General features: G+C 40.1%; 1 protein-coding gene across 1 annotated transcript in view; it reads right to left on the bottom strand.

Annotated features, from left to right (window-relative positions):
* The window catches only part of ZNF407 (zinc finger protein 407), a 456,924-nt gene that overhangs the window by 415,775 nt on the left and 14,542 nt on the right, over positions 1-26,607 (bottom strand). Inside the window, exon 2 of the mRNA XM_006121401.5 lies at positions 1,406-6,278. Coding sequence (XP_006121463.4) covers positions 1,406-6,212 — 4,807 coding nt within the window. The 5' untranslated portion in view covers positions 6,213-6,278. The remainder of the gene's footprint in view (positions 1-1,405; positions 6,279-26,607) is intronic.

The following is a 26,607-nucleotide window of genomic DNA, read 5'->3' as shown; positions in this document are numbered from 1 at the left end:
AATTAATACACGATATATTGTATTGCATTAAGGCCAGGTCTTTGCTATGTGGTAGAGTTCTGGCTCTTATGAGTCAGAAGTAGCAAGTACTACATGTGGTGCTAGTTGTTTTGTAGGATGAAACCTTATCTGCAAGCTCTTTGAAACATGCATCTGTCTACAAATCCTGAAGCCATGTGTTAATTTGTTCTGGGGATTCTATTCTTTGAGTTTTGTTAGTCTCTAAGGTGCTGCAGGACCATTCATTGTTTTTTAAGTATTTCCAGTTATAGACTAATATAATACCCTCTGAGTCTTTGAGTTGGTGGCACGCACAAGGTGAAAGTTTCAAACCAGGAGAACTTTTATCTGTATTTACAGCATGGATCCTAAATATTCCCTAGAGAAACTGTGTAAGCCTTAGTGCAGTGTTTCTCAAAGTGCCCCACTAAACCACTTTGAGAAACCTGCTAATTGACCGCTCCGGCATGTTTACTTACCAGTGCCACGGCCATGAAGCCTCAAAGCTCCCATTGACTCTGGTTCACTGTTTGCAGCCAAGGGGAACCATGGGAACCAGTGGTACTGTCCATGCTACTTCCCGCAGCTACCCTTGGCTGCAAACAGCAAGCTGGAGTTAATGGGAGTCACGAGGCTCTGTGGCCACAGTGCTGGGAAGTAAATACACTGGAGCAGCCAGTTAGCATATTTCTCAAAGTGGCTTCATGGACCACTTTGAGAAACACTGTCTTCGTGAATGCCTTTTACTCTCCTTTCCAATGTATGTAAATATTATATTAGTCAAGCTCTCCTTTCGAATACTGTTTCTAGATGACTCATAGATTTGTTTAGCATCTTAAAGCTGAGCTATGTGTGGATAATAAGTATTTTGGTGTCTTTACTAGCTTGAGTTAGAAAAGATTATGATACATGTACTTCAAGGACAGTGTTATTTTTCTTTTTTATTTGATTTCATATTAAATATCATAAATATTGCTCCTTGTTAACTATCCCTTGTTTGAATATATTTTCTTCCATACATATGGACTGCTTAAAAAGTGTGTGTGTGTGTGTGTGTGTGTGTGTGTGTGTGTGTGTGTGTGTGTGTGTGTGTTTTGTTTGTACTGGTGGTACACTTTCATACCACTCTCTACTTCAATATTGGTGCTGAACATAAGAAATTTCAACCTGCCCAAAAGAAAATTCAACTGGCCCAAGTATAGAAAATATTAGAAGGAACACTGCCTATCAGGTAGATAATTTTGAATCTCATCAATGGCTCAAGATGCAGTACAAATTCACAAGGCTTTATGAATTCGGATTCATCTGAAATGTTAAAATAATTAACAAGCAAAAGTATGGCAGAAGCAGAAGAAAGATACATTTCTGTTGAAAGGTGCTGGCTGCAAATTTTATGCTTACATACCTGTATGGGTTCGAATGTGAGCTAGGAAGGCCATGGAATTGCTACTTCTGCACATCTTGCCACAGTACTTGCACACATTGCCTTGATTTTCTTCTCTCTCTCGGTTGATTTGCTCAGTGTCTTCCACAATGTACTTATTCACCTCCCGTAGTAGTTCTTCATGTTGTTCTTTAATATGAAGAAACAAATTCTGTTCAGAATCAAATGGCTCAGTGCATTTAACGCATTTAAAGGTGGCACCTCCTTCTGGTAGCTCTTCCACACTTGCTTGTTCATTTCTCATGTGACCAGCACTAGCCAAGTGCTGGTGAAGGTTGCTTTCTGTGTAAAATGATTTTCCACAGAGTAAACAATGAAAATGTTTCTCCTTTGAAGGATGCTTCATGGCTATGTGAACATTTAGTCCACTTAAACCATCTGCTAAAAAACCACAGTCATCACAACGAATACGTGTCAATTCCCCAAGGGGATTTCCTTCAGATTTCTTCTTTTTCCCACCACCTACTGAGTTGTCTATTTTCACTGTTACCTCACTAACTTTCACTCCACCAGACATCTGTCCTTCATCAGAGAGGTCAGTGGACTCTCCATCTTGATGGCTTTTTAATTTTACTATAGAAGAATCAAACTGGCCAAAATTTTGCATTGCCTTTCCTTTATCATCAGCAGTGATAATAGCTCCCAAAGCCTCATTACTGGTTTCTTGCATACCCTCAGCTGGTAAACCATTTGCCTCCCAAATGCTGTTGTTTATAGTTACTTCTGTTTCACGTTTTGCCTCCATAAGGACTTCCTCCTCGTCTACAGTAGGACTCCTTCGGAAGCTTCTGTCAACCTCTATGCTATGTAAATTCTGAGTAGTGTTTCTAATGCTTTCATCAAGATTTGACTGCTCTGCTACATTACATATTTCTGGAAGTTCTGGGGCATGTGGAGTACTTTCCATTAGTAATCTTTCTTCAAGAACTTCAGTACCTTTATATTTATTTTCAAGGCTATCTCCATTTTCTTCTAAAGTTTTTCCACTTTTTTTGGAATCCAAGTTTGGAGCATTCATGCCATTTGAAGCATTTTGATTTTCTACGGTGCAATGGAAATTTGAATTGATTGGATCTTGCCTGTTTTTCTGCAAATCACAACTGACTGCTCCTTTGAGAGGTATCATCTCATCAAGTTTAACAGCTTCATCTTTTTGAGACATTTGTTGGAAGACTTCATAAATGACATTTTCTCTTGCATTAGATTCCTTCTCAATTTCAACTTCTATTGCATTGTTAGCACCATCTTGTTTTGAAATTTCTGAAGATGTATTTTCATTTAAGACAGAACAATCAGCTAGATTTTTTACCATCTGATCATCCTTTGTTTTAACATTGTTGACATACTTTGTTTCATCTGAAACTGTCTGAAATTCTTCTGTGTCTTGTTGATGGTGCTCTGGAGACATAGCAGAGATTTCTTTGGCAATATCGGTTGTATCTGCTTCCTCTCCAGAAGAACAACAAACATAAGATTGTCTTTTAATTTTATGCTTCTCTGTTGCTGCATGCCTAGTCATCTCTCGGCGAGTAACTGCATAGTAATCACAAGCCATGCAGTAATACTCAAATTCTCTAGTATGCTTCCGTTTTACATGCAGCTCTAGAGAAGAAGATGAATGAGCAACAAACTCACAGTGTTCACATTTATTGTCATTTGCACCTGTAACTCTTCTCTGAGAACACGGCTCACCATCTTGAGTAACATTACTTGGCTCCATAAATATATGCTGTTTTATATTTACAGAGTTCTTAGTATACTGCAGATCTGGGAGTTGAGATACACTATCAGCTTCTACCTCAATGGAGTTTACCTGGACTTCTTCCTGATTTTCTAAGACTGAAGAATGCAAATCTAATGATTGGCTACAATCCTCAACATGTTCATTCAAAATATCTATTGGACTGTTGATATTTTTGCTAATGGATTCAAGATTACCTCCTTCCGGGCAAACAACTACCTCTGTGTTTTGTTTTCCATTTGCTTCCATTTCAACACGACCTTTATGTTTCTTGGTTGCATAATGACGTTCCATGTCACCTTTGGTTACAGTATAATAATTGCAAACTTTACACAAATAGCTGTACTGGTGACTGTGCTTTCGTCTGATATGTACAGACAAGTTGGTAACACTGGAAGCCAAGAGACCACAATGGGTACATGTCCTAGAAATGGTGCCTTTGGGTCTCCCTTTCTTTGGTGCACTGGCCAAAACTAACTCACTGTCTTTGGTAATTTCACCTGATGGAACCAATTCCTTATATGTGGACGCGTTATCTACAGTTGAGGATTGTGCCTGTATATTTTCTTTATTTAATTCAGTCTTTATATTGTTCGGAGTGGAAGGCTCCATTACTTTTTTAACATCATTTGCATCTACGCATACCTTTTCAATACATTCATCAAAACGTAAACCAATATTGTTTTTCCTGGCATTTTCAAGGTGCTTGCTTCTTTTAATATGCTTTTCCATTCCTTCTTTGCTCAGTGAATAAAGGTTACATGCTTTGCAAAGAAAATGAAATTCCTGTGCATGTCGAAGTTTTATGTGTCTTGTAAGAACTGTGGAGGATCTTGTTTTATAAAAACACTTTTTACATTGGAATTGGGTTTTATTGAGAACAGAATGCTTTAATTCATTTCCATGATTTATCATGCAAGGCTTTGGGGATTCTTCCTCCATGGTCACTTCTATTTCATCTACAATTTTTTGGAAATTATTATTTGATTCTAGCATAGTTTGCAGAGAGGAATCAGTGCTAACTGACTGAGAAGTATTATGTTGAGCCAATAAACTAATATGTTTCTCAGCTGTTCTATGATCTATCAGTTCTTCCTCAGTTAGAAAATACAGATTGCAAATAATGCAGTTATGGGGCATGTTGTGCTCTTCACTCATGTGAGTTCTAAGGCTTGTATCATTCAAGCAAGTAAATGAACAAAGGTGACAGTTGAAGTTGCAACCTCCCATTTGATGTTTATTACTTTGACAATGTTGTTCAAAGTCCCCCCTAACTACACAGGAATAGTTACATGTTTGACAATGAAATTGCATTTCTTTTGTATGATGTTTGACAACATGAATTTCCAAACTTTTCCTGTTCTGAAAAACAGTATCACAGTAAATGCAAGTATGTAGAACTTTGTTTTCAGCAACTGGCTTCATCTGAGAATCTTCAGTATTTGTAGTTCTAGGAGAACTGGTATTTGTCCTATCTTGACTCACATCCTGTATTTCTGAGGTAGCCTTACACTGACTGTTAATATTGTCATTATCCATTTCTAATTCTTTAGGTGATTTGGGTGTCAAATCACTTGGTTTAAGCTGGGTCTTGAAGTTGTGCTTCACGTGCATTTGGTGAGATTTGGGGTTGACTCTTTTACTAAGACCCAACAAACTATATTTTCCTTTAACTTGCTTTTTTAATCTAAAAGAGCCACTTGGTCTGAAAGTTCTTAGGGATAAAATATTACTCTTATGTCCTAATCTATCAAATCTCCTTATTCTGTTTACACTGCTAATTATCTTTTGGGTACTTCTAGTGGGCTCTTGTTTGTTCAAATTTTCTTCTGAAGGCCCCGATACTTCTAGCTTTTCACCTTGGAGTTCGTGAGTTCCAGCTACACTGAAGGAAAACGCTTTTTCCTCTGTAACTGTCTCCAATTTTTCAGTGGAAATACTTTTAGATGTTATCATTTCAACAAGAAGTTCACTGCCATCACTTTGTTTAGAAAAGCTTACTTTCGAGTCCTTCAGATTATTGTTAGCATTTAATTCTTTTGAATCAGCAGCCCCTGTCCTTGATTTATGGGGTCCAGAGTTTGCTCTCACTTTCTTTTTTACTGCCTTATATTGCTTTTTATGAGAGGATCTTTTTGTCAATATCTGCACAAATCCTCCTCGTGCAGCAAGATATTGACGCCGAAGGTGTGTCTTGCCAAGGAAATGAGAATTTAGGAGATTCTCCTCCCCACACCGAAAACCACAGAGATTGCAGCAAAATATTTTTGGTTGTCCATGAACCTGCTTGATATGTGTTTGTAAAACTGAACTATATTCTGCTTTATAACTACAGTGGGGACACATTTGCTGTTTGGGCTGTTTTGAGTGGCTTTCTTGAATATGTTTTTCCAAATCAGGGTAAGAGGAAAAAATATGATCACAGGTTTTACATTTAAGAACTTTGTCTATGTTGCCAACTGCACAGCTAACATTAATTTCTTCCACTTTCAAAGTACTTTTGGGAACAGCAGATGGAACTTCTTGGGAATCTTTACTTTCCAAATGAATTTTCAGTGCAGTGGCATCAGCAGTTTTGAAATCACAATGTGGACACACAGAATTTGAAAGAAAGGTGTCACCACTGACATAGTCACTCCCTGCTACCTTCTTTATGGCTCCATCTACTATACTACCTGTTTCTGCAATCGACTCCTGCCTAACTGTGAGTTTGAGTGATTTGCCATGACAGTCTTTAGTATTTTTTGAAAAATCCAGCTTTATTCTTTTTGATATAGGTTCATTTTCAAGTTGTTCCCCTTTAGTAATGTCTAGACTAGTTGATTCTAATTCCCTTTTGTTTTTGCCATTTTCTTCTTTCTTTTCAAGGCTCCTATGCACTCCATCCGATAAGGAGCTTGTTTCCTGGTTAGATAAGAAATCACATTCAGCATTTTCTACTGAAACATTTCTCATTGGATCTTTTGTTAGATCAGTTTGTAAACTCCTATCAACTTCATCACTCTTCTGGTTTTCCTCGGCATCCATTTTTCATGAAGGCGGCACAGAGCACAGTTCTAGAGTAAGGCACAGCTCATTTGGCTGTACTAGTATCTATAAAATAAAAAAGAGATTTCTTATTAGCCTTTTGTACACACATTAAAAAAAACAATTTACTAATACCGCATGTGCAGGCTAAAAACAGCCATCTAATCTAAAGCATCATGGGGACAGTAATAATTGAAGGTACAGTATTGGCCAGCATTTGGGATGCCTAAAACTAGAGACAAGGTGGGTGAGGTAATAACTTTTACTGAACTACTTTCGGATAGTGAAAAAAAACAAGCCTAAAGCACTTATATCAAACTCACATTTGGGCATCTAAATCAAATGGCCATGCTTAAAAGCTAGACTGTGGACTTATTCTGGTGAGTACTAATATGAGTAAAAACCACTGGCTTTAATAGGACTATTTCTGCAAACAAGTGCTCAAACATACGAAAAAGGGTTAAACAATTTAGCGATAAGTCATATTGTGCAATAAGAGCTGCCTGTGAAAATTAGGCTACTTTTACTTAAGTGTCTAAATAAAGATTTAGTTGTCCATACTTGGGCACTCAACGTTGAAGTCTGACCTTTGTTTCTGGCAGCCTTGACATAGTACTCTCAGTTACAATGGCTTTCAGAAAAGAGGACAACATATGAAAAGCTGACTCACCTCAAATTAAAAAGCTTTAAAGGCAGAACTGCTCATGACTAAAACCTGGTGCATAAAATGAAAAATCAAGGAGGACTGGGTCAAGCATCTTGTAAGCATGATCAGTATAAGCACCTTCTTCCTTCCTCTGCTCACATCCCATGCCACAAGATATGAGAGAGAACTGACCATTGCTGATGGAAGAAATGAAGCCATGTAACTGACAAAATGCTACTACTAAAACCATCTGTCATTTGCAAGGATAAAGTTTAACAATTAGACACAATTTCCAATGGGAGAAGGACAAGTAAAGAAATGCCAGAGGGAAGGAAAAGAGTGAATATATGCTTTCCCTTCACAGTTGCCAAAAAAAATCATTAGCCAAAACATCCAGTTCAGCAGCCAAAAAACTTCCTTCACACTAACAACAATAAATATACTTCTTCCCCAAAAGCGCAATGTGAGCCTCTTCTCAATGTCAAAATAAGACAGATCTGCTCCAGATTAAAAACTCTCCTGAACAATTTCTGTGAAAATGTATCACATGTGCACGCACACACATGTAATAAAGATAATACATTCCAACCCTGAAGTAGATATTAAAATAAAAATTAAAGTAAATTAATATGATCTGATTTAAAAGTCCATTTTAAATATATAATTCAATACAAATCTATGCTTTTCTATTTAACTTATTCTCCTGTAGAAACATCAATTTGTCACTGAACTCAGTGAACTGCCAAATTTTGGTTCAGTTTCCACTGAATCCATGAGCCACTGACAATAACCATATGTGCATTCTGATAACAACAATAAATTATTCCAAAGCTGATCCAGACAATAGACAGTAAGGCATCCAAATGAGTAAATATCAAATAAGAATTATCCTTATTTCCGAGGAATACATTCCAACAGGATATTGAACTCAGGACTTTGTACCTAAAACAGTTGGGCTATACATGAAGCCACGGAATCTGCTTGTTCTGCTAACATGTAAATAATGTAGCTATAGCTGTGTTGGGTAAGGCAGTATCTTGCATTAGATCAATGTCTGCTGGTGAAAGAGAGTTTTGAGCCACGCAGAGCTCTTCTTCTCCAGCACTATTTGGCTCTATCAACAACAGAAGCTGATCCATTAAAAAGATATTATAGGTTGAACCTCTCTAGTCCAAGACCATCGGGACTTGACCGGTGCCGAACCAGAGAATTTGTCGAACCACAGAAAGTCAATATTGTCTAGCAGCATTACCAATACCTTCCACTGCTTACTAGGCTCTTAGAGGATATTTAGGGAGTAAATTAGAGCTAAATAGCAGCACAGAACACTTGAAAGCCAGGACTGGTGGCTGCAAAAAAGCTTTATGGGACCATGGGAAACTTGGTTACACCCATAATAAGTGGACATCCGGCTAACTAAAATCATGCCCAACCACGCATATTGCCAGACCAGAGAGTGCCAGATTAGAGTGGTTCAATCTGTACCACATCCACCTTGATTTCTATTAAGAGGCATTTATATGAGGCCTAAATGCATCATTATGCACAAAGGTTACACAAGTATTCATTTCTCACTCACAAGTCTCTCATTAGCTCAAGTACTGACTAGTCCCAACTTTGCCTTCCTTCTAAAACAGCTATCAGATACCAGTACAACTCTTTCATGTTTTCTAGATACTGCTTCTAACTGTATTTTCTGAATTTCCATGATTTATAGATTTTCTTATCTAATTCAAACAGTAAGTTTCACATTTTGAAAACTACTGTATGGGTTAGCAGTTGAAAAGTCATGGCTAGATAATCAGCTGGTGTAAATCAGTATATCTCCAATATCTTCAAAAAGAGCTACATCAATGTATACCAGGTGAGGATATAGCCCTTCAAGTGAGGGTTAACTCTGAAAAGTAATTCTGTAAACATTATGAGGTTGTATAGCACTCAATGACTCAATGTATAGTTTCATCCTCTGTGCCTCATGCCCCATCATCAGTAGCAAAGATTCTGCAACTGGAACTTGATATATAACATGGATTAATCAAAGTGTGTGCATAACTTAAGTTCTACTGGGGTCAATGGGACTTCAAGTATGTGTTTAAGTGAAAATATATTGAAGAATTTGGGCTGAATTAGCCCTATAATATTTTCAGTGTTCACTGTCCAATAGCAGCACTGGTTCTGTAGCAATGACAGAAGTGAACTATTTTTATCAATAAACGTTAGCTAGTAATATGTGAAGTACAGGCAGGGGGCATATGTACTGGGTAGCCACACACCAGGGCTCCCAGCCCCTCTGGGCAACCCTGCTGCCACATGCTGGGGGGCCCCACCGTCAGCTCCCTGCAGGAAGCCCACTACCCTGCCAGCCCCACGGGGGGGAGGGATAGCTCAGTGGTTTGAGCATTGGCCTGCTAAATCCAGGGTTGTGAATTCAGTCCTTGTGGAGGCCATTTACGGATTTGGGGAAAAAGTTTTTCAGGGATGGTACTTGGTCCTGCTGTGAAGGCAGGGGACTGGACTCAATGACCTTCAAGGTTCCTTCCAGTTCTAGGAGATAGGCAATCTCCATTAATTTTAAATCCTTCCTGTTGGCCCTCGGTTGGGACTATCTGGTCCTGCAACATCCATGCCGGATCATGGATGTTGCCGGACCATAGAATCCTGTTTAAGAGAGATTCAACCTGTACTGTTACTATGCATATGGATCCTGATCCCTGACACTGCACCACTGTCAATGAAAGCTTTCCCATAGTTAAGCATATACTCAGTACACAGTTATCAAACATTAAACATTTTGTTACTTTAAAACCAAAGCCTATCAAATAGTGACTGCTCCTCATGTTGTTTGATGTTCAAAATAAAGCTGTTCTAATCAATGAAAGCTATTTTTTTTAAAAAGCATACAACTTTTTAAATATTCATATAATACAAGAATATGATTAGATTCTTAGGTCCAGGAACTTAATCTACTATGTTAACTTCAGGTTAACAAATTATTCTGCTTAGGAATGTCCTTTGATTAATTCAAAAGGCATTTTAAGGTTAGTTGTGATACTTTGTTATCAATTATAGGCAGGGTTCACCAGCCGTACAGTTCGGCACGCTACGCATGCGCAGACCGTGCTGCACAGCTGTGCCAGCTTGTAATCTACTCACCCAGGGCAAGTAGATTACACTAATTGTGAGGCCTGATTATAGGACCCTAAAAGGAGTAAGTTTTGCTCTGAAAATCAGTGCATGGAATCAGTAAGCTCAATAACTCTGTTGGTAATAATAAGTTACTCGCCTTGTGCAATAACTGAGGTTCTTCGAGATGGTTGTCCCAGTGGCTGATCCACCTTAGGTGTTTCAGCACAGATGTGCTTCTAGTTGGAGAATTAAGACAGCAGTGCCCTCGGTGAGCTGCACACATAGGGCAGCCGGCATGCACCATTTGGAATGGCTACTGCCAACCGACCCCTCAGTTCATTCTCTGCCCAGAACAGACAGTTCTGAAGTAGAGAAGAGGAAGGGTGAGCAGTGGAGCACCCACAGGGACAACCATCTCAAAGAGCCTTAGTTACTGGACAAAGTGAATAACCCTCTCTTCTTCGAGGAGCGTCCCTATGGGTGCTCCACCCTTAGGAGATTATGACACAGTAATCGTGCTCGGCGGAGGGAGCTTTGGTAGATCTGCATTTACTGTAGACAATATAGTATGTCTAAATAGAGTGTCTCAGTTCAAATAGGTCTATATATCATAATGCTGTGTAAAATTATGGGTGGGCATCCAGATGGCCGCTCTGCAGATGTCATTTAGAGATATGTTTTTAAGGAAGGCCGTGGATAGTACCTTTGCTCTGGTGGAGTGGGCCCGCATTGTTTTGGGGGTTTCCCGATTGAATCCGGTGCAGTACCGGCTGTGGCAGAGACTGTACGGATAGTGCCAATTGTTTGCACCAACAGCGCAGTAGGCAGCGGCATAGAGGCACTCAATGCCAAAGTCACACATGGTTTTGCTGATGCCAAGGATGTCTTGGTTGGAGCCAACAGAGCAGACTTGGACTTCATTAATACCAGTGCCAGACCTTGCCATATCCTTCATTTCTTGGGCCATCTTGGTGCTGGATGTGCCCGGTGCTTCATGTGCCGTCAGTTCCGTGGCCAATTTTTTTGTGTGGGAGCACTTCTCAGGGGAATCACCCTGCGATGATGTGTGGGAATGCCTTCTAGAAGACTGTGCTGAAACAGAGTCTGCAGCACTCAATCCTGAGGGAGCTGCTCTTTCAGAGCTTGCCACAGAAAGTTGTCTGGGCAGTAAGATGCACTCAGGATCAAATGCCAGCCACATGGACTTATCTGTTAATAGACACTTGCGCTGAAGGTCTCCAGTCTTTCTGTTCCTGGCGGTGAGCTTACAGTGAGGGCACTTACTGATAGAGTGTCCCTCACTGAGGGCTCGTCTAGACTACATTCCTCTATCAAAAGAGGAATGTAAATGAGCCCAACTGAAAGTGTAAATGAAGCAGAAATTTCAATATCACACACTTCATTTGCATATTCGTGTCCAATCGCTGTTTCAAAAAAGGGTTTTTCAAAAGTGAAACAACAGTCTAGACGGGGTTCTTTTGAAAAAAAAAACCCTTTTCTGAAAGAACCCGTACTCCTCGTTTTGTCAGGAGTACGGGTTCTTTCAAAAAAAGGATTGGTTTTTTTTCCAAAAGAACCCCATCTAGACTATGGTTTCACTTTTGAAAAACCCTTTTTTGAAACAGGGATCAGAGGTGAATATGCAAATGAAGTGTGTGATATTGAAATCTGTGCTTCATTTGGACTTTCGATTTGCTTCATTTACATTCCTCTTTCGACAGAGGAATGTAGTCTAGACGAGCCCTGAGAGAACAGACACACTGAAAACCAGGCATGTTTGCTAAACAGACAATGGTTAAATGATTCACTAAGTTCTAAACTCTATCTATAGCAAAACTTTTCTCCTTTTAAGAACAATCTAAAAACTGTAACCATGACTAAATGATAATAACTAGCTATTTTACTTAACTAACAAATCACTACAAGATATCTAGAGTGATCACAGGTTCCAACTGAAGCCAACAGTGGCAGAGAAGCAACTGAGAGGTCTGTTGGCTGTGCACGTGAAGTAGCCATTCCAAACAGCATGAGCCAACTGCCCCATGTGCGCAGCCCACCCAGGGCACTGCTGTCTTAATTCTCCAACTAGAGACGTAATGATGCCAAAACACCCAAAGAGTGTCACCCACGGCGACACTCCTCAAAGAAGAACATAGCTCTCACTGAGTGCTTTCATCCATATATCTCAACATACTTTACAAAGGAAGTAAAGTGCGTTTCTTGAATCTACAAAAGTCACATGTGCACATATGACATCATTACTTCAGAGATACATGCACACAAAACTCCACTTCTCTTGCACACACACACACACACACAATCATATGTACATTACATATGATCGAATTGTGTATTACATATTTGTAATTTAATAAATTTGACATATACAATGGTGAATGACACTATTATTGCAGAAGGGCTGTAGCAACTGTAATAACAAATATTCAAGATCTTGCTTTGTAAATTTCATCTGAAAGAGCACATTTAGTAGCCACACTCTTAAGCAGTTGCTTAGTACATACTCAGAAGAAAAGCCACTTACTGCATCTCCTCACCACTTCCTACAGGCTAATCATACACATTCTTGCTATGGATGTTTGTCTGCTGAGCTCAGTAACAGTTATTTGTGGGTAGGAAGTCTTGCCCTGATGAAAAAAGGGAAAATATTTTACCTCATAATTCTGTTTTCAGATTTTTCTATGCTAGTCCAAGTAATGAGACATAGTTCCACTCTGCCAGTAAATAGAGACAATATAGTTGAGATTTTCACTACTATAATTAAACTAGCCAATTAGCCCGTCATAAGACGGGATTTTCAAGTCTCCTCCACGTCAGTCTTCTCTCCTGAGCTCGCTCTCTCTCTCTCTTTCCCCTCTCCCTCCCTGGCCCTCCCTCTCTCTCTCAGCTCTCCTCCGCCTCCTGCCTCTCTCTCTTTCTCTTCTCCTCTCCCTCCTGCCTATCACTCAGAGGACCGCAGAGCCCAAATGGCCATTTGGGCTCCACACTCCCCATGCGGCATGGGAAGCACAGAGCCCAAATGGTCGCTTGCGCCACTTGCTCCCATGCAGCAGCCCGGCTGAGTGGCACAGAAGTCAGCCGAGCACCATGGCGGGAGGCGAAGGGGTGCGGGGCGGTAACATTCATGGCCAGGGGGCGGGACCTGGAGCCTCTGTCACGCTGCACGTCACCGTCCCGCTCCCCTTCGCCTCCCGCTGTGGCACTCAGCTGACTTCTGTGCCACTCAGCCGGGCTGCCACAGGGGAGCAAGTGGCGCAAGCAGCCATTTGGGCTTCCCCACGGCGGCCTGGCTGAGCGGCGCAGAAGTGGAAGGTGAAGGGGGGAGCGAAAGGGGCGGGGTGGTGACATACATGACCGGGCCCTGTCCCCTGGCCGTGTACACCACCACCCTGCCCCCCTTCACCTCCTGCCATGGCGCTCGGCTGACTTTTTGTAGCCAGACAGGATCCCCCCCCCTTGTAACATCCAGTTTGCTTGCCTGGAGCATGCAGGGCATGCAGAGCAGTAAAAGCCTTGAGCAGGAGGCTCAGGATATGCAGGCTGCTGTGACTCTGAATGGCTGTAAACAGAGATATGCCAATTGCTGACCAAGAGACTGCTGAGGAGTGTCCTTGATTAAAACCCATATTGATACGAACACTCAGCCATCCGCGGGGGGAGGAATCTCTCACCCAGTAAAAAAATGTCTAGTACTCACAATTTAGTTCTCTCTCTTGCAAGTGTAAATTAACTTGAAACTTGCTTGTAAGAACTGGCGCCACAAAACGGACCAGTACAATTTGGCATCTTAAGATAAGAAAGAGGATACGGGCCCCCAGGGGTATAAAGATGGGTCCAGCAGCACATTTACTTTGAGTGTCAATCTACCATCTATCTGCTGGTTGGGTTAGGTGTTTGACCTCCCGAGGTTCCACAGGGACGCCCACCTCGTATTCGTCTTTCCTAGGAATTGAGGGACCGGCCCTGGCTGGAGTCGAGAGGCACAGAAAGGGGTAAAAATTGTACCTGGATGTGGTCCTTTGTCTTAGACTTAAACTTAGAGCTCTTTAAAGATTAAGCTGTCACTTGGTACCATTATTTCTATTTTCCTATCTTCATTTTCTTTGTAACCATTTTTAAGATCTATATTTGCTAGCAGTTAAGAAATAGAGCAATAGCCATTGTAACCATATGATTTATAAGCTTCTTTAATAAACCTGTAACTGGTTAAGTTTTAACCTGACTCCTTCAGTTGCTGTAACAGAACCAAGCACAATTTAAAAGTACTTCAGCCGGTCATAAGGGACAGGTATAGGAAGAGCTTGGGCGTTTGGATCGTGTCACTCCCAGGTGACAGATCCGTTGGGGCATCTCTCAGTCTTCCTTAGACTGCCTGCTGTGAAGGGATCCTGTATCCTAGCAGCTAAAATCTGAGGTGTAATAAGCTCTTCCTATAAACAGGGGCATCTGTCAGCCTGTTGGCTGCCCTCTGCGACGGGACTCCAGTCCTAGCAGTAAAGTCACAGACATTAAACCCTTTTCTCGGTAACATACACACACACTGCCCTGACTGTAGGCTGACACTTCTGTGCCACTCAGCCGGGTCGCCGCGGGGGAGTAAGAGGCGCAAGCAGCCATTTGGGCCCTGCATTCCCCATGCAGCACAGAAGTGCTGCATGGGGAGCGCAGGGCCCAAATGGCTGCTTGCTCCCCTGCGGCGGCCCAGCTGAGCAGCACAGAAGTCAGCCAAGCGCCATGGCGGGAGACGAAGGACATGACTCAGGCAACAGGGCTGCCCAGAGGGGACAGCCAGCATTTCAGCATTACAGAGTCACAGACATTGGGCTACTAGATATTTAAACGAGACATGCCATTTCCCAAACAGTCTTACCACTTCCCTTTGAGCAATATTTGGACAATTTTGTTTATGCCAGTAACCCCGGTCATTGGGGCACTGCTTCTCTAAGGCCTTGTCTTCATTTACCTGTAGATCAACTTCAGAGATTGATCTCCTGGGGGTCAGTTCAGCAGGTGTAGTAAAGAACTTCTAAACTGGCTGCTAATGGTGCTCTTGTCAACCCTGGTACTCCATGGGTCACGAGGAGTAAGGGAAGTTGGTGGGAGAGTTTCTCCCATTAACCTCCTTCAGTGGGAATGCCACAGCGGGCTTACTGATTCCATGCATAAGATTTTAACATCAGAGGGAAGAAGTTTCCACTTTTCAAATCGAATAGTGGACAGAGATACTTGGTTATTTTGAGAATTCTTATAATACCTTGATTCATCCAATGATCCAAACTGTTCAAGGCTCTGAACATGTTGGACTGAATAACAGAGGAAGAATCCATTCATTTGTACTGCTATTGGACCATGTTCGGTATGAAGTCCTGTCTTTGGCAGTAAAAGGTAAACACTATGTTAAAAGTGCTGTCCCTGGCACGCTAGCTCTTTTATTTTTTCTGTTTTTTCCCCCCTCAATGATCTGTCCTTGAGTCCCCAACTCTGCTCCTCTTTAATTGAGAGGCATGTAACTTTCCTGAAGACAGTCCTGCAGTGTTCACTTTTGCCAATGAATGCCAGATTTTCTTCAGTTTTTACCAATATAAATCCTGAAAGGTAGAGTGAACTATCTTGTGTTGGTTTTGTTTGCAAACAGCTGATTTAAAGCACAAGAGGCTCTTTGATACAGCAGTCAACCTGCAACAAGAAGTCTCCCTGATGCTGTCTGTCCTAAGGGCACATGCCCTTAATGCTTCTTACCAAGTAAATAAGAAACATATGCAGAAAACTAATACCTCCAGCCAACGTGAGGTAAGCTAGAACATGTCTTTTTTGAACTTATTGGCCAGCTTCATCTTTGCGGTAGACAGCCATGCACATAGTTTCTGGATGAGCCAATCAAAGTTAGGAGCAGCAGTTGGACCCATGTATATTGCAAAAAAGAAAAAGAAGGCATGAACTTTTTTGCTTGTTATCAAGCATAAAATTATTTTTGTTTAAATTGTTTTCTGCTTGCCATATTAGAAATACTCAGCTTTGTCTAGCCTCACTGCTCAGTGAATATGATAAAGAGGGCTACGTGCCTAGATAAGTTCCAGCCAAAAGAAAAGGTTACTTACCTTGTAACTGTTGTTCTTCAAGATGTGTCACTCATGTCCATTCCAATTAGGTGTGCACATACGGCATGCACTGATTCCAGAGCAGTATCCATCGGGCCATCCAGGGAACCCCCTGGAGTGGCGCCAGCATATTGGTGCATATTTACCCCTGCAGGCCTCTCACCTCCTCAGTTCCTTCTTGCTGGATTCCTCCGACAAAAGGGAGGTGGGTGGGATTTGGAATGGACATGAGCAACACATCTCGAAGAACAACAGTTACAAGGTAAAATAGTGATAGAAATGTAGCCGTGTTAATCTGGTGTAGCTGAAACAAAAAACAGGACTGTGTAGCACTTTAAAGACTAACAAGATGGCTTATTAGGTGATGAGCTTTCGTGGGCCAGACTCACTTCCTCAGATCAAATAGTGGAAGAAAACTGGCACTATTGGTATATATGGTTGTGCCAATTTTCTTCCACTATTTGATCTGAGGAAGTGGGTCTGGCCCACGAAAGCTCATCACTTAATAAACCATCTTGTTAGTCTTTAGAGTGCTACATAGTCCTATTTTTTGTTTCAGTTACAAGGTAAGTAACCTTCTCTTCTTCGAGTGCCTGCTCATGTCCATTCCAATTAGGTGATTCCCAAGCCATGCCCTAGGCAGTGGGGTCGGAGACTAATGGTACCTATACGTCTACAGATTGCAGCACTGCCCTGCCAACGGACGCGTCTGCTCTGGCCTAGTGCATAATCGCATAGTGTTCGGAGAAGGTATGTACAGAGGACCACTTGGCTACCCTACAGATGTCAAGGATTGGCACTTGAGCTAGGAATGCCATGGATGTTGCCTGTGCCCTTGTAGAATGTGCCGTTAATGGGGGATTGACAATCTTGACAACACTCCAGCTACCATCAAGGGCGGTATGAAGTAACTGAGGGGGTGAGGGGCCTGCAGGGGTATATATGCGCCGATATGCCTGCACCACTCCAAGGGGCTCCCTGGCTAGCCTGATGGATACTGCTAGGGGAAAGAGCTCCGGAATCTATGCATGCAGCGTGCACACAGCTACTTAGAATGGACATAAGCAAGCACTCAAAGAAGAACTACACTAAGATGGAGTTAAGGTTGAGAGTACATTATAACAACTTAGGGTAAAATGCATTACAGAAATGTTGTAATTATTCCAAATTATCCCAGGAAATGTTGAGTTAAAGGTTAAATTTAAAAGAAAATATGGAAATCTACAGTTAGGACACCTATATAACCTTAACTCTGCCCTGTAGTGACCTAAAAAAGGGACAAAAATAAAGCATCTCACATATGTGACAAAAGTTGAAAAGCAGTTTTATGGCAATACAAACACCAGAGTGCCATGATGACAATCATATGTTTGTTATATGGGGTCATCTGACTAATGTAGATTAATCTTTTATACTTTGTATGTTCATATTTTATGTGATCAGTAGGGGAAAAGAATACATTTAACATATGTATGAATATACACAGTTACATTTTTATTGTTTCCTGTATTTATTTTGCCACTAACTTATTCAAATTTCTCAGCTGAAAGAGGACTGTATGAAATTTTCACTGACACAAGTAACACATTCTATAGAGAATACTTGTATGGTAGGTTGGAAAAGTTTTCAAGTAAAAACACATTATGTTCAAAACTCACTTAAAAAGCAGTGATAAATTAATAAAAAATAAAAGCATTCTGCTGACACCTGGTGGCCATTTTCATAGGAAGACTAGTACTCTATCAAACTTCATCTGTGAAGGAGCATTTCAAACAGTAATATGTTGTAATTTTATATACTTCTGAAGAAAATACTTTCACTAAAATAAAAGCTAATAAATTTGTGATACAGATCAACATATATAGCTTATTCTAGATTATCAAAATGTTTTCAACAATGAATCCACTTGTATTTGTTCCTGATATATTTTAATTCAGTTCTGTAAGTTATCTGAACCTCAAACTCTGCTTTCATTCTTGATTTCTCAGCCCAACAAAAAATGGGGGAAGGCGTGCTTTCACAAAGAGCACACACTAGCCCTTTAAAAGGTTTAGTGAAACAGAAACGAGCAGCAGCCTTCAGTTCTTTGCAATCCCTATACAGTACTTCTTTCCAAACAGGCCTCCTTTAACTAACACAATTAGTACTAGTCATTAGAATCCAGTAAAAAAAAAGAACAAAGCACATCTATGTGATTCTGGGGTACCGATTTAATAGATCGATCATTAGCATGTAGTGCAAGAGAAGCACACCAAGCCACAACATTTCTCACTGATAATTTCTCACAGTAGATGCAAAAGGTCAGTGTAATCCTCCCATCTTTCTTGCAGCAGAAAATTTTGTGACCAAGATTTAAACTACTAATGGTTGTGTGCAAAGCTTGACTTCCTCCATAATGACTTACTTATTTTCAAAGTTGCAGTGAACAAACCCTTGTTTCATTCCAACATCTGGTAAAGTTATCTGGTTTTGTATTATAAAAAGTTCAAAATTTTACAACTGAAATCCAGTATGATCTTCTCCAGGTTCCATGTTGACGGGCAGGAAACAGTAATAGCCTTTTTTTCCATGCAAAATTATTTTAATATGCCAATATTTGTGTCTCAGTCAGTCACTAAAACTTAGTTACCCCCCTTTTTAGCAAAGTATTTAAGCATGTGCCTAATTTCAAAAGAGATTACTCATATGCTTAAAATTAAGCATGCTTGACTGCCTTGCTGAATCGAGGACTCAACTAGGAACTAAAATTCTTATTACCCTAGTGAGAATTATGCATGGAGTACAGTCGCAGGACCAAGTGAGTTGGGAACACACACCATTTTTATTAGCTCCCCCCAAAAAGGATAGGTTGCAGCTTCATTTTGATATCTAAAAAAAGCAACTTCTTTCTTATTAACTTTCTATAAATAATTGGGAATTCAGTACTAAATCTTCTTGCTATTTTTCAAGTCCATTATGTACTAGCTACATAAGATTACACTATTTATATACCTCAGCTAACAGCTTATCACCAAATCATCTCTTCAGTACATAAACCAAACCACCAAGCAAAGATCAAGGCAAAAAGAATCCTCTGTCCAATGCCACTCCATGGCTGCTACCTCACATAAGGCTAGAGTGTTCGCCACACAAGGAAATACAGCTGACAAATCTCTGTGTGTGTGTGTGTGTGTGTGTGTGTGTGTGTGTGCGCGTGCGCGCACGCACGAGTGCGTGTGCATAACCTAGTCCCACGCCTGCCTTTCCCTTGTTCTGTCCATTATCCCAAACCCACTCTATGCAGCATTATGTAGGGACACGGCCAACTGGACACCAGGAATATGAAAAATAAATTAGTAGTCATACACTATTTTGTGTGCATGCAGGATCCTCTGGGGTTGATTCTGGATTTGTCCTCTCTTCCAGTCAAGGAGTATTTTTATTTTCAGCACCTACCACTCTGTTTCTAGGGAAAATGCTAGCAAAGTACAAATACTCAAAACGCTTCTTATAACAGGACAACCAATGGATTAAAATGAACCTAAAACAATTCTAGTTTCTTATTTACTTGATGAGAGCAATAGTTACTGATGGGCAAGAAAAATATATAGTTTTTTCCAATATCATCTATATGGTACTGGTTAGAAAGTAGATTGCATTCTACACATCCATGTGTAGAATAAATTTGTATGTGCCACAAGGCAAATGTGAATGTTCACCACCACTAGCAACAAAACCTAGCTGTGGGCCCTCTGCCAATTGGCTGGGCAGCATTTGAATTTCTGCTGAGTAGCCACACAAGCTTACAGCTTACAGAAAACACTATTCCCCACCTTACTTTCTTGATACCCGTATTACACACTGCAACATGGGAGAGCAAGCAAGTTCTGCAGAGCTGCTGCTTCCCTGTCTCGTAAAGGAAAGCACGAAAGGATGGACCCTTGCCTCTGCCCCCTTAGCAAAGAAGCCAGTACAGCTGCACCAGTACTCCAGATATAAAGCCAGAGCAGCCTACTTACTCCTTGGAGCACTGGGGAGACTGGGAGGCTGACTGGGATCGGGATTGTTACAATTATTGGGAAACTAACAAAGTAGGGCACAGATTATCCAATTAATTCTTGGGCTGCACTGGAGACAATGTTTTTATTTTAGAAGGTTGAGAAAGCTACTGGGGGGAAGCTGCTCTACATTTGATTTAGGAATGTTATATTTAGATTAATCAACTACTCAAATAGTCGATGGAATTTCCATTGACTACTCAATTAGTCCATCAGGGTGCCTCTGCCTTTGAAATGTAGCAGGAGTCCCTGCTGGTCCTGTACTCTGTGCTTTTGAAATGTACAAGAGCCCAATGGGCTCTTCAAAAGCAGGGAGCATGGAGCCAGCAGGGGACTGTTTGAGTCCCCCATTCACCTCATGCTCCCAGCAGTACTTCTGCCTTTAAAATGTAGCAAGAGCTCTGAGCAAGAGCCCAATAGTTCCTTGCTGCACCACTGCCCCCCCTCCACAGAGATGGTGCTGGGGGGAACTTGCTTTTAAGCCGGTTGCCCGTAGCACCAGTTCCTGCTCCTCCCTCTCCCCCCTCTGCCCCACCCCTCCGCCTTGTTGCCTCTCTGTGATAAAGGCAGCAGGGGGAGGGGACATCTAGTCAAGTCACTCACTATTCGAATATCCGATAAGCATTTGCTTATCGGATAGTCAATTAGTCGCTTACATCTCTCATTTGATTTTGACAAACAGGGAGGAACTGGGAGAAACTAACACAGATTATCCACCAAGTAACTGGAATACATTGGAGACCATTTTTTAATTCAGAAGTTGAGAAAGCTACTAGTATAGTAGCTGTTCTAGATTTGATTTTACCAAATAGGGAGGAACTGGTTGAAAATTTGAAAGTGGAAGGCATTTTGGGTGAAAGTGATCATGAAATCATAGAATTAATGATTCTAAGGAATGGTAAAAGGGAGAACAGCAAAATAAAGACAGTGGATTTCAGGAAAGCCTATTTTAGTAAACTCAGAGAGCTGGTAGATAAGGTCTCACAGGAAGCAAGACTAAGAGGAAAAACAACTGAAGACAGTTGGCAGTTTCTCAAAGGGACTTTATTAAGGGCCCAAAAACAAACTATAACACTGCATAGGAAAGATAGAAAGTATGGTAAGAGACCAGCTTGGCTTCACCAGGAGATCTTACTTGATCTAAAAATCAAAAAGGAATTGTATAAAAAGTGGAAATTAGGACACATTACATAGAATGAATATAAGCAAATAATGCAAGTATGCAGCAGCAAGATTAGAAAAGCAAAGGCACAAAACAAGCTCACTCTAGCTAGAGACATAAATGCTAACAAGAGGGCATTCTACAAATATACTGTATGAGAAACAAAAGGAAGACCAAGGACAGGGTAGGCCCACTGCTCAGTGAAGAAGGAGAAACGATAACAGGAAACTTGGAAATGGCATAGTGCTTAACAACTTCTTTGTTTCAGTTTTTGTCAAGATCAATGGTGACGGGATGCTTAACATAGTGAATGCTAGTGGAAATGGTGTAGGTTTAGAAGTTAAAATTAAAAAAAGAACAAGTTAAATATTACTTAGAAAAGTTAGATGTCTGCAAGTCACCAGGGCCTGATGAAATGCATCCTAAAATACTCAAGGGGCTGATAAAGGAGGTATCTGAGCCTTTAGCTATCATCTTTGAAGTCATGGAAGTCAGGAGAGATACCAGAAGACTGGGAAAGGGCAAATATAGTGCCCATCTATGATAAAGGAAATAAGAACAACCCAGAAGACTACAGACCAGACAGTTTATCTTCTCTGGCACGGAAGTTAATGGACCAAGTAATTAAGCAATTCATCTGCAAACATCTGGAAGAAAAAGAGATGATAGTTAACAGCCAGCATGGATTTGTAAAGAACAAATCATGTCAAATCAATCTGATAGGATATCAAGTCTTTGATAGGATATCAAGTCTTGTGGATAAGGGAGACCCAATGGTCATGGTATACCTAGATTTTAATAAAGCATTTGATATGGTCTTGCATGACCTTTTTATCAATAAAGTAGGAAATACAACCTAGGTGTGGCTACTATAAGGTGGGTGCATAACTGGCTGGATAAATAACTACTCTGTGAGAATGGATAGCAGTTCACAGTCATGCTGGAAGGGCATAACAAGTGGAGTTCCACAGGAGCCTGTTTTGGGACTAGTTCTGTTCAGTATCTTCATCAACAATTTAGATGATGGTACAGAGAGTAAGATTATTAAGTTTTCAGATGATACCAAGGTGGAAGGGATGGCAAGTGCTTTGGAGGATAGGGTCACAATTCAACATAAGCTGGACAAACTGGAGAAACAGTCTGAGATAAATAGGATGAAGTTTAATAAGGACAAATTCAAAGTACTCCACTTAAGAAGGAATAATCAGTTTCACACATACAGAATGGGAAGCCCTCGGAAGGAGTTCTGCAGAAAGAGATTAAGGGCACGTCAAACTACATTCCTCTGTCGAAAGAGGAATGTAAATGAGGCAAATCAAAAGTGCAAATGAAGCATGGATTTAAATATCCCGTTCTTTATTTGCATATTTGAATCTGAGCGCTTTTTCGAAAAAGGGTTTTTCGAAAGTGAAAGTGCAGTCTAGATGCAGTTTTCGGAAAAAAACGATTTTTCGAAAGAACCCATATTCCTGAAAAAATGAGTATGGGTTCTTTCGATAAAGGGCTTTTTTTTTTTTTTAAAAGAACCACGTCTAGACTGTGCTTTCACTTTAAAAAAAAAACTTTTTCAAAAAAGTGCTCGGATGCAAATATGCAAATGAAGCACAGGATATTTAAATCCACGCTTCATTTGCACTTTCGATTTGCCTCATTTACATTCCTCTTTTGAAAGAGGAATGTAATCTAGACATAGCCTAAGAGTCATAGTGGACCACAAGCTAAATATGAGTCAACACTGTAACACTGTTGCAAAAAAAGCCAACGTGATTCAAGGATTGTTGTGAGCAAGACGTGAGAAGTGATTCTTCTGCTCTACTCTGCACTGATTGGGCATCAGTTGGAGTATTGTTTCCAGTTCTGGGCACCACATTTCAAGAAAGATGTGGAAAAAACTGGAGAAGGTCCAGAGAAGAGCAACAAAAATTATTAAAAGTCTAGAAAACATGAACTTTGAGAGAAGAATGAAAAGAATTAGTCTTATTTAGTTTAGAAAAGAGAAGACAGAGACAACATGATAGGAGTTCTCAAGTATCTAGAAGGGTGTTACAAGGAGGAGGGAGAAAAATTGTTCTCCTTGGGCTCTGATGATAGGACAAGAAGCAATGAGCTGAAATTGCAGCAAGGGAGCTTTAGGTTGGACATTAGGAAAAATTTCCTGTCAGGGTGGTTAAACAGTGGAATAAATTGCCTAAGGAGGTTATAGAAACTCCATCACTGGAGATATTTAAGAGCAGATTGGATAGACATCTATAAGGGATGATCTAGATAGGGCTTGGTCCTGCCATGAGGACAGGGGACTGGACTTGATGATCTCTCAAGATCCCTTCCAGTTCTAGTATCTGATTCTTTGACCTAAAGATATTCAAGGTTAACCAGTTAGCATATGCCTTACCAGCATGCTTACTGCTAACCAGCTAATTGTAGGGTGTCCCGCCCAAGGATATTAGAAAAAGTTTATTTTAGTATTTGTGTAGCCACAACAATTCTTAGTGATTACATGGTTACTAAAATACTCCCTCCTGCCATCTCACGCTGCTGAAATCACTTATCGGTTAAATGGTTATCCAACTAGCTGCTAACATCCCTACCTCCCACCATGACAGCTCGGCTGGTGGGATCCCAGCTGCAACGGGTAGCAGTGACAGAGCAACCCTCAGCCTGTGGAGCTAGAGCAGCCACTACCCACAGCACAGCAGAGTCGGGGACAGGACAGATCCCACACCCAACAGCTGGACAAATAATTAAACACATTGTTTGACTGGTTAACTGTTCTGTGCAGTTTTCACATCCCTAGTTACAACCTGCATATCAGGAAAGAGAGATTACAGCTGACCCCTAGTTTAGCACACATCATAAAATATCTAGCTCTGTGTTAAGAGTCACTAACATAGATATTTCCCTTCATTTCATTCTATGGGAATACTTTACCCGGTGCCAGAAGGCTTTTCATTTGTGCCACAGTAATCTGCCAAAAATAATATGCACAGTGGCACAATAATCAAACTACAGACTATAAGCTCTGGACTATGTTGGCATCAAAAAAATTCTGTTTACAAAACTGTTTTAAAGGGAAACCTGATGTTAAGTTTAGTATCTGTGTTTTTTCAAAACCATTTAAATTTCTCAGTCTCTTACACCAAGTAGTATTTCCATTAAACTATAATTCATATTTTTACTTTCTGTTAAATGCAAACCTTCAACTGTTAATTCACTATTTCAATACTATCTCTGTTGTCATATCTACCCTATTCTCCAATCTCAAATACTTAACTGTCTCATTTTTAACTTAAATCAGAAAAGGAACATATTTTAGATTACTGCACTGTACTTACATTGTACCTTTTCAAATACAGTAAAATATTCTCTTGTAGCATTTACACCAATTTTTCTAAGCATGATACCATCCGACACTAACATATATTTTTCTATCATACTAGAAAACGTAAGATTGCATCACAGACTTTTGTAAAGCATTTGCTATCATATAAATAGCTGACAATACAAATATGTACAGAATCTTATTTGATCAATCACTTTACTACACTTGGCTAACTTACCCAGTGAACCAGGGAGCTCAAAATATTTCTAGCTGTGTGTTTTAGATTTCATTTAATAAAACAAATGCCTATAATGGCCATAAATACTGGTCACAATGTTCGTAACTAGGTACCTAATACTAGGGCCTAAATTCACATTTAGAGAATCTAAACAAAAGTAGGCTGAATTTCAAAAGAAATGAAAACCCACAAATCTCACTGAAAGCAATAGGTACTGAACCTCTGAAAATCAGGCCACATTTATTTAGATCTTAAATATGGCTTTTGAAACCTAAGTTCAGGCACCCATGTTGAAATATTTGGGCCCTGAAATTAGCATTCACAATTAACAAAATTATATGCGAAACAAAGGAGATATAGCCCCTTTAAAAAAATTAAAGGTGAGAAGATTTAGTTAGAAAAGCTCAATAATACTGTTATTAATTCTCCAAAAAATGTATTCTTTTAAGAAAAAATTAGTAGTAGGCTAACCATATTTTTAAATAACTTGCAGTTTTAAAAAGTGTCCCATAGTAAAAGGGAAAAAAAAAAGGATCCCTGAATAACGGTAGCAAATTCAATGCCATTAAAAGCCAGACACACGAGATCCCATGTATCTTGTGCCATTTGTAAAAAGGTTGTTTTATTATCAGTGCAACTAATCACAATGAAGCCATCTCTTACAACCAAAGACATTATAATGAATTTTCTTTACAGCTACAGAGAAATGGGATTTGCTGTTCCATATCAAACTAGAACAGGCTGTATATATTCTTCTTCATATTTATTGTTAAATATAATTTTTATCTATAAAATCAGCCATGAAATATTAAAAACTGAAACAACAGAATTTATACCCTTTACTTAATTTAGTTTAAACGGTCTATTCACTAAAAAGAGGGAAAAAAGGTTACATATGTATTATAGCACCCCCGCCCCTTTTCCCCCCCAGCATTTCCATTATAAACCCCGTAGTTTCAGGAATTTATAACTTGGCTGTAAAAATTCACTCCATGCTGAGAGTTGGTATACTTTTCTTTTAACATTTTTTAAAAAAATAAATCTGTTTCAGAAAGAAGACAAGGAAGGAGTGTGGAGAGGAGGGAAGAAGAAGATAGAATAAATACTTTAATGCTTATCCACTTAAGAAAGTAATTAAAGGACATATACTGCCCTCAATCTGTTTACACAACTGCACTTGACATAAATGAGATTTGTACAAGAGGACTGAAGACAGCAAGTATTTTGCCCTAAATAACAAAAAGGCAATAGAAAAGTCTCTTGTTACTACCAATTATCTCTGGAGATTTAAGTCATCTGTTTATCCACACAACAGATAAAATACAGGGAGAGGCAGTTCATATATCCCTACATCACCTCTCACCAACTATGCCTCAACCAAGTGAGGTTTTACCTGTAATGGTAAGAGTGTAATTCAGTTCCCATGTTCATTCAACCCTTGATTTCTATGCCAAGACTGTCAGGAGAGGCACTATTAGTATAAAATGTGATTGTGTTTTGTGTGATCTGAACACCAGCCCACTAAGAATTGGCCAGAGACCATCAACTCATTTCACGCAGGTCAATGAAAAGATAGTATATGACAATATTCAGTCACTGTTGACCTGGGCCAGATTCAGGCAAACTATAGGGTACTGTATCCCATTAGTCATCCCTAGAATCTTCCACACCACTGAGCATTTGGAGGAATTCACAATCTACTGAGTTTGTGAAATTGAAATGAAGCATTAAAATCTGTAGGTATTGAAAAC

The sequence above is a fragment of the Pelodiscus sinensis genome, chromosome 2 (genome assembly GCF_052426305.1).
Source record: "Pelodiscus sinensis isolate ZL-2025 chromosome 2, ASM5242630v1, whole genome shotgun sequence".
In the NCBI taxonomy this organism is placed as follows: domain Eukaryota; kingdom Metazoa; phylum Chordata; order Testudines; family Trionychidae; genus Pelodiscus; species Pelodiscus sinensis.
The sequence above is the reverse complement of the archived record's forward strand: the minus strand, read 5'-3'. Positions and strand labels throughout refer to the sequence as shown.